A 9,552-nucleotide genomic window follows, 5' to 3' on the forward strand; every position below is an offset into this window, starting at 1 on the left:
CATGAGCTATTATCTCTATGTAGTAATATACCAATTCAAAAGCAATTTTAGCATATTTAATAAAATAACAATATATATTGGTATACCAAAACTAACTCCGATTTCAGATTAACAGATATCTCTAGGCTAAGATCTAATCTGGGTAAACCAGAAGATCTGAGAAATGAGATGTAACAAGAACAGTTGCCGTGCTGTTGAGTACATAGCTAATCTTGTATCTAAACACTATAGGGTGTACAGGTAGCCATATTCTATAGACTTGTTTCCTGTTCCCTGGCAACATTATTAGCCGGCTTAACAGTCGTGCTCATTTTATGTGAAGACGAGTCAGAGGACAGACGTATTACGGTGAGGAGGAAATCAAGCAAAGGCCAATATGAAGAGCTTTGTCACAATTCCAGGTAGCAGGGCTCGTTCATTAAAATCCCTAAACCATAGTTACTAACCTAACCTTTTCATATTTTCTCCTCAGTGACTGGATATACATGACTGTGATAAGTGATTGTGGGACGGAGAAGCTGCTAAAGATCTTCAGGTCATGCCCTACCTGGCCCACACAGCTAATCTTCAAATTGCTGGATTTGCTATTTCAACTGTGGGCTGGATTTTGGGTTCCATTTCTACAGGACTTGTGCAGTGGAGAGTATGGCACGTAGCTAACACCACTCTCATTACCTCTGGAATTGCTTGGATAGGAATATGGAGGACTTGCTTCTTCAGTCATGTTTTAGTATCTCCTAACCTGGAAAATATGTACTGTCAGCATTTTAGTGTGAAGGACTCCTTCGTACCTCAGGAAATATTTGTGGCACAAGGACTCATGCTAGTGGCTATCATTCTTGGGGCAGCTGGGAACGCTGTATGTGTCTTCGGGCTAAAAAATGCTTTTCAAGGTGCAAGTCATGTACCAAGGATTCCTCACTGGTTTACAACAGGTGGGATATTAATCCTATTGTCCAGCATTTCCATTACTATTTCTGTGGCCTGGAACTTGCACTCAGTTGTCAATAATTTCAGTATAACCTTTCCGAATACATTTGAGATGCCGTCCAGCCCTGAGAAGCAGGAAGTAGGAGCTGCGATTTCGGTGGGACTTGTCTCCGCTATTTTACTTTTTACAAGCGGGATCTTTTTCCTATGCTATAGGTTACCAGGAGGTTTTGATAATAGAGTATACCCTATAAGTGACAAGGATTCTATATTCTCTGACAGAACCAGCATAGATTCAGGACTAACTGGAAAATCCAGAAGCTCTATTTCATTAAAACATTATTTAAATGGAACAATTCACTGTGATGGGATTAGGAATGAGGCCTTTGTCTGGGAGTTAGATGACAAGCTATGACTGCATATACAGTACATATGATTGTAGATTACTGTAGCAGAAATAGTTGGCATAAAACATTACTTATTTTCCCAGTGCTGTCTTATTCCTATGGGAAATATTGATGTTTTTCTTTTCACTATTTTTTCTACATGTAATAGTAGCTACCTATAAGAACTAACCAGGCAACTGATTTTACTTTTTCATAATCCTTAGAAAAAGGAAAGTTGGAATCCAACTGGTTGCTATGAACACCACTGATGTTTTTCATTTGTATAGATCTCACCAAAACTAGTGCTAAGAAAATGTAGATGCATTACATATACTATCCAATAAGGTCACTGGTTTTATTCTCTAAAAGACATTAGAAAAATGAAAGATTGGTGCATTACTCCACTCCTTGGCATTCATTTATTTCATTCAAATCTGTTTCAAATCTTAAAGTGTCTCTTTTGAAAAAATGTTTTATATATATTATATAAAAAATTTTTATATAATATAATATATACAATAAATTACAGATTTTAATTTTTTTTTTTTTCAAATGCTAGGAACTTTTTCAATATAACAATGCAAGAGGTTAGGTGCGTGGCTAAAACCCACCATTTTAACAGTAAGGTCAGCTGTAAATTTCACTGCATCATTTCTATGAGAATGTACTGATAAAGTTACCAAATCCTGGGCACATGACTATTTTACTATTTTAATGTCGATATGTTATGTACAAGCAGACATACAGTGGGTACTGAAAGTATTCAGACCCCTTTTAATTTTTCACTCTTTGTTTCATTGCAGCCATTTGTTAAATTCAAAAAAGTTCATTTTTTTCTCATTAATGTACACTCTGCACCCCATCTCGACTGAAAAAACACAGAAATGTAGATATTTTTGCAAATTTATTAAAAAAGAAAAACTGAAATAGCCCCAGTCATTGGGGCTACATTTGCTACATGTAATATGTCAATTTAATTAGCACACAAAAACCTGTCCTGTATACCTTGCACCATCTTCTTTATGTGTTTTAGACATTTATTTTATTCAACAAGAGGAGTGTGGCTTAGCGCAAAAAGGGCACGACTTTGTAGGAAAGTAGGAGCAGCTATGACATTAGGTGAAAAACTTTTGGCACTATTTTTTGGGCACAGAACAATTATCTGTATAAACTTAGACTTGAGTGCCTAAAAAAATCACCAAATTTATTGAAAGAGCATGAGCCACAAATTTGGCTCATTTTAATAAAGGGACTCCGTCTCCAGGTTTTTGCTGCCCCATATGAGAGTAGCATGACGTAGGTTAGAGGCCCTTATACCAGCAATGAATCTCTTACTTTACTGGGCTGCTTGCTGGAGTTTTGATTAAAAACTGTTTTCTCTGCTGTAGATCTACCAGTTCTCTGGATGCTGAGCTCTGTATAATCCCACCCACACCTCTGATTGGCACCTTTCTGTGCATAGGCAGAAAACTGACAATCAGTGGTGGGGGAGGGGTTGGACTTTTTTTTTATAAAGACTTCAGCAAGCAGCCCAGTCATACATTGCTGGAATCAGAGTATCTGCCCCCACATTATTCTGCCTTCAGATTAGTTAGCAATAACCTGGTAACAGATTCCCGTTAAAACCCTGTAATATAATTATACACTGTCTCAGAGAATGTTGGAATAAACACTGACACAATATTAAAAGATGGACATTATCATTGAAATTAAAAGGTGGCTGACAGCTCTCCTGACATGTCTATTTTACTAAATACTTGCATTTCCATAAAACAATAATTCTGCAGAATTTTTTTCTAAGAAATTAACCTTGTGCGGTCCCTCTGTGATGACAACGTAGTGTGACTAGTAGATGGCGGCTCTACACAGTGTGACATTGTTCCTTCAGTGCTGACAGTGCAGCTTGTGCAAGAAGAATGGGAACGTCCAGCTGTCGGTTTATTCATACATCTGCAGTAGGGAAATAACAGAGGGACGGCTCACCGCAGTGTTATCAAGAATAGCATTGTTGTTCCACAGAAAAAACAAGAATATATTAAAAAGACATGAGAAGCGGTGCCATGTCCTCTTTTATGTCCAGCTTTCCATTACGATTACATCTATTCACATTTTAGTCATATTTTACAGGATAAGTCCACTTTTGTAGTTCATATTTTATAACTTAAAGGGTTATTATTACCAAAATACAAGGAGCTTTCTAACACAATGATTTTGAGGACTCATAATTAGGAATTAGGAATATATATCAGAATGGTGGGATCCACCACTTCCACCGATCGACTGTCAACAGTTCCAGGAGTGGCTGAATGTAATCACTGTGTGGAGCAGAACACCGGCGCACCATCACACTGCTTAATGCTTAATGTCTGCTTCCGTTACTTCAGATCATCCCCTATTCACTTTCAGCATAATTCTCTATCATAGATCTATCTATCTACAGTAACTCTTAAATATCTGTCTATCCATCTATCATCTATCCAATATCTACAGTGCTGTGCAAATTAATTGGGACAAAGCACTTTTTTAAGTAAAATCGTAAGTTGGTTACCAGTCAGTGATTCAAACCAGTTTTAACTGCTTTGAACAGGTGTGAGTGCCTGTTCAAAGCAGTTAAAACTGGTTTGAATCACTGACTGGTAACCAACTTACCAGTTGGTAAGTTGCAGATGATACAAAACTATGTAATGTAGTTAACACAAAGGAGGACAGTTTGCAACTACAGACAGATTTGAGTAAATTGGAGAATTGGGCTGAAAAATGGCAAATGAGGTTTAACACAGATAAGTGTAAGGTTATGCATCTGGGAAGGAGAAACAGATGTTACAATTACTTACTAAATGGGAAACTGCTGGGGAAATCAGACATGGAAAAAGACTTAGGCATCTTAGTCAATAAGAAGCTAAACTGGAGTGCCCAGTGTCAGGCAGCTTCCACCAAAGCAAATAGGGTCATGGGATGCATTAGAAGAGGTCTGGGGACACGAGATGAAAACATAATTCTCCCTCTGTACAAATCACTCGTCAGACCACATTGGAGTATAGCGTGCAATTTCGGACGCCGGTGCTCAAGAAAAACATTACTGAACTTGAAAGGGATCAAAGGCGGGTTACTAAAATGATAAATGGAGTTGGTTCACTACAATACCCAGAAAGGTTATCAAAATTAGGTCTATTTACTCTAGAAAAGAGAAGACTTAGGGGAGACTTAATATATATGTACAAGTATATCAGAGGGCAATACAGAGATCTCTCCAATGAACTGTTTGTACCAAGGACTGTGACAAGAACAAGGGGGCATTCTCTTTGTTTGGAGGAAAGACAATTTCTGCACCAGCATAGAAGAGGGTTCTTCACGGTAAGAGCAGTGAGGCTCTGGAATTCTCTTCCTGAGGAAGTGGTGATGGCCAACTCACTGAATGAATTTAAGAAAGGAATGGATGCTTTTCTTGTGAGTAACAGTATAGAAGGTTACGAATAACATAATATTATAGGTAGATGGTTGACCCAGCTTAGGGGAAGGAATTTTTTTCCCTATGGAGAAAATTGGCTTCTACTCTGTGGGTTTTTTGCCTTCCCCAGGATCAACAATGCAGAACAGCTGCACTAAAAATAGGCTGAACTAGATGGACATAAGGTCTTTCTTCAGCTTTCATAACTATGTTACTATGTAACTTATGATTTTACTTAAAAAAGTGCTTTGTCCCAATTAATTTGCACAGCACTGTATTAATGCACAGAAAAATAATACAGCAGCATTCTGTAAGGGTCAAGATATATGCAAACATTTTGAATACATGAGATTTGACATGTTTGATGGGCATACATGAATTGGCCAACTTATGTGCAAAGAACCTTCATTTTTGTAAGTTCATTCTATTTAGCAATAATGCAGTTCAGATCTCATGTGTTCATATATCTTGGTCCTTACAGAATGCTGCTGTATTTTTTTTGTATGTTGTGCAGTCATGGCAACTTGCACCTGTTCACACTATCTATCTATTCATCCCATATCTATCTATCTAACTAGCTATCTAAATATCTATCCATGGAAAATTTTCGGGGCCCCCTTGAGACTCCGCCCAGGCTCCACCCCAGCTTCGCCTCCACCTTTCGAACCTTCCACAGTCCAGCCACCTTCTCTTGAAAAAACTCCACTTCTGCACCACATCAACACCAATCACACATTAAGGCTGTGTGCCTACGTAAGCATTTTTTAAGCGTTTTTGAATCGTTTGTTCCAGTCAAAATGCTTCCAAAACTCATAAAAGAAGCATCCCATTCATTTTAAATTAATTTCGCACTTTTTGTGCACATTGATGCGTTTTTTTTCCGCTCAAAAAACGCTTAGCGGCCAAAAACGCAGCATGCTCATTAATTTTGTGGAAAAGTCCGCGTTTTTGCTATTCTCTATGAGACAGAAAACGCGCGGGAAAAACGCATCAAAAACGCGCGGTTTTTAAGCAAAAAACAAGCGTAAATAATACGCGCTTTTTCTGGGAAGGTGTCCTGTTTTGAAGCAGAAATTTTCTGCATATGTGGGCACATAGCCTAACAGTTCCCATCGAACACCAGATCACATACATAGCCAGCAGCTTTTGTTTTGGTCAAAAGATTTTTAGGCTGCCACCATGACAAGTTAGACTTTTTTGGTAGGGCCCTACTCTAACTTATTGAATATTTCTCAAAATATTTAAAAATGTATACTCTTTTTAGGTATATTTTTTATTTATTTTTCTTTAAGGGAATGTGTCACATACATTTTTTTAAATGACCAATAATACCACGTACAAGGGACAAATACCATCACACCATGACCAGACCACATATGACCACCACATTGTGACTGAATAATATCATAAACAAGGAACAAATACTGCCACATCATGACCAGTCCACATATTACCACCACATAGTGACCAAATACTACAATACTGATCATTAATAAAAACCAACAATACTAATATTATCATAAGTGCCATTATAAACAGGAGCTCTTTATATAGTATATAGTGTATAGTGTCAGTGTACAGGAAATACAGTGATCACCAGTGATATTATACACAGGAGCTCTGTATAGAGTGTATAGTGTACAGGTAATACAGTGATCACCAGTGACATTATACATTGGAGCTCTGTATATGGTGTATTGTGTACAAGTAATACATTAATTCCAAGTGACATTATACACAGGAGCATTGTACACAATATATAGTGTTATCATTAGCATAGCTAGGGTTTCAGCTTGGGGGGGGCAAAAATCTGAGTGGGCCCCTAACCAGGTAATCCTGAATACAGCTATGTGGCGCACCCTAATTGTGAGCTTAGGGGAACATCAGCAGATGGCCGCTCTGTGATTGAAAATAAATCTATGTACAAAAACGAATACTGATATTACAATATTGAAACCATATAGTGGTAGATACCAGTCCTGCAGACCATATAAGAGATCACAGTACAGTTATTGATGGTGACTTACAGCTGATGTTCCTTCTTATGGAGTTGTTCACATTTCCCATCTTTTCCATCTGGCCCAGACCAACATAACAACTTCTCCAGCCAGGGCTCATCTGCAAAGATTACAACAACAACACATTTGACTTCTCACATTTCCTGCACCGTCCATATCTATGCCCAACCTGTGAAAACTACTCATTCTGCTGATACCCCAATACTGAGCCACTGCTGCCATATGTGTCCTACAACACCTAATACCCCATATGCAACTTTGTGGGTCACAATACTAAGAGCCCCTATAACAATAATGCTTAAGTGCCCACTTATCAGTTAATAATTTCCCCTGAGTCCCCCCATGTACAGTAGTAACAATTGCCCCAGTATCACAGATTCGATCAGGGGGTCATGTGATGACTCTTTCGGCTTCTCTCAATTCTCTTCTATTGAGAGAAACCAAACCTTTCTAGTCGACACATGCACATAGCAAATATATGGTCCATGAGTGCCTGATAACGCCAGTGATATTGGGGTCTCATGACAGCAGGTGCTCCCTGTTATGACTAGGCAGTATGCAGTCACATAAAGTGACTGCAGACATTTATTCCAAGCCTTTATTAACTTTATAATAATAAATTGCTTATTGTTAAATTATTGAAGCACCACTCCAGCAGGGTTTTTTTTCTCACCACTGGAGTGGTGCTTTTAGCGCAAGTCCCCTGCCCCAGTCATATACTCATCCTCAGGCATATTCATCATTTTTTGGCACTGCTCCAGTCCCGTGGCTCAAACTTGTGAGCGCCGCTTCTGACTGGCCAGAAGTTAGAAGCTACGTCACAAGTGCTCAATGCAAGTCTATGAAAGACAGAAAGAGGTCTTGGATTTTAAGGCGCCACTCCAGCGGTGAAATTAAAAAAAAAATGTTGGAGTGGTGCTTTAAAGGGAATCTGTCACCCTCCGGGACGTGTATGACCTATTATATAGCCATACAGGTAATAGAAATGTTACACTGGTCCTACCTGTCTGCCTCATATTAATGGTCTTGTTACTGAGAAATCTTATATTCTTTCCTTAAGCTAATGATTTCTTCCAGGCTTCGGGGTGTGAGGTGCTGTAAGAAACCCCTGCCTCCTCTCTTCATTATACTACTACCCCCTTCCAGGTATGTCAATTATGGCCCCGCAATCCTGCACCTGTGCTCTGCGAGTCACAGCAATCTGAACATCTTCCTCCCTTCTATGGGCAATGCATTCATTGATCTTCTGCGCAGGCGAGTCACTATGACCTCTGGTGTGCGCACCAATAAGGTGCTCTCCCCACTTCCCCCCCTGCACAGTCATTGCTAGCATCCATGTGTACATGGTGATGACTATGCAGAGAGGAAGTGGGGAGAACCTTATAGGTGCGCACACCAGAGGTCACTGGAACGGAAGTCGCCGGCATCTGCGCAGAAGATCCCTGAATGCAGCGCCCATAAAAGGGAGGATGAGGGATGTATTCCTGAGGGAGTGCAGGGTGCAGGTGCAGGATTCCGGGGCCTTAACTGACACTGATGGGAGGGGGGTAAGTACTACAATGAGGAGAGGAGGCAGGGATTTCTTCCAGGCACCGCACGCCCCGAAGCCTGGAAGAAATCATTAACATAACGAGAGAATATAAAATTTCTCAGCAACAAGACCGCTAATATGAGGCATACAGGAAGGACTAGTGTAACATTTCTATTACCTGTATGCTTATATTAATAAATCATATATGTCCGGGGGGGGCAGATTCCCTTTAAAGCACCACTCCAACATTTTTTTAATTTCACCGCTGGAGTGGCGCCTTAAGATCCAAGAACTCTACCGACTATCTGATACTCACCTTTCGGCGTTTTCATCTATTTTCACCTCCGCTTGGCTCCATTTCCTGCAGTTTGTGCCCTGTTCGCTGCTCAGGACCCAGTGTGCCTGAGCAAATCTGAGCATGCACCAAACTGCAACCCAGAAGAAGCTACTCAGGTCAGTAAAGCTGGCACTTCACAATGCATGAGGAAGACTCCAATGCTAGCAGCGTGCAAAATATCTGTCAGGTAGGGGAGAAGGCATTTTCCTGCTCTTCTCCTGTGCGGTGTTCTGCCTCATCAAAAAGTGGCAGTGACTCTGGTGGGTCCCTTCATGTGACGGGTCCTGGGGCGATGGCCCTCTCTGCCACCCAGTAGTTACGCTACTGAGCGTTACTGTACAGACGTTTCTAGGTGAAGTCCTTCATCTTTGCTTTTCTCCTTCATCCAGTGCAAACCGCCAATTACTTCTTCCAGCCAGGATTCATGTCTACATAAGATAACACGCAGTTATCTAGAGAACCACTTCCAGACTACATTCCCCAATGTCTACACTTTGCAGCTAAATACAGACGTGCACCCTCTATTAATATATAATTAGTTATTATGCAACCCCCCATTCCAAATATAAATTGTAATCCACCACTGTGCCCCTACTAACTATACACAGCTATTTTCCCCAACCAATAAATATATTAATAAATTAGCACCTGTACTCCTTCCCCAATTCATAACCAGTCACACTCCATCATCCTCAATGATCCCACTCTGTACCTCCTGTTCCCCCGATTCATTATAGTTACATGTACCTCTCTGTCCCAATTCATTGTCATGTCCTCTCTCCCATCCCCACCTCAAATTCATCATTTGTTGTCTTTCACCCTAAGTTCATCATTTGCTCTCCTCCCACCCTCAATTCATTATCATTTGCTCTTTCCCTCCACCTTCAAATTATCATTTGCTC

At 40.1% G+C, this 9,552-nt stretch overlaps 1 protein-coding gene across 1 annotated transcript; it reads left to right on the top strand.

Annotated features, from left to right (window-relative positions):
- Positions 1–484: 484 nt before the first annotated feature.
- Positions 485–1,652, top strand: CLDN34 (claudin 34). The gene has a single exon (XM_073565078.1). The coding sequence runs from the start codon at positions 539–541 to the stop codon at positions 1,343–1,345; it is 807 nt and encodes a 268-aa protein (XP_073421179.1). The 5' UTR covers positions 485–538; the 3' UTR covers positions 1,346–1,652.
- Positions 1,653–9,552: the final 7,900 nt, after the last annotated feature.

This window comes from Dendrobates tinctorius, unplaced genomic scaffold, assembly GCF_039654945.1.
Source record: "Dendrobates tinctorius isolate UK_male_01 unplaced genomic scaffold, ASM3965494v1 ptg000016l, whole genome shotgun sequence".
NCBI lineage: Eukaryota > Metazoa > Chordata > Amphibia > Anura > Dendrobatidae > Dendrobates > Dendrobates tinctorius.

Excerpts from the sequence above, each read along its gene's own strand:
- CLDN34 (XM_073565078.1), top strand. The coding sequence starts at position 539 with ATGCCCTACCTGGCCCACACAGCTAATCTTCAAATTGCTGGATTTGCT.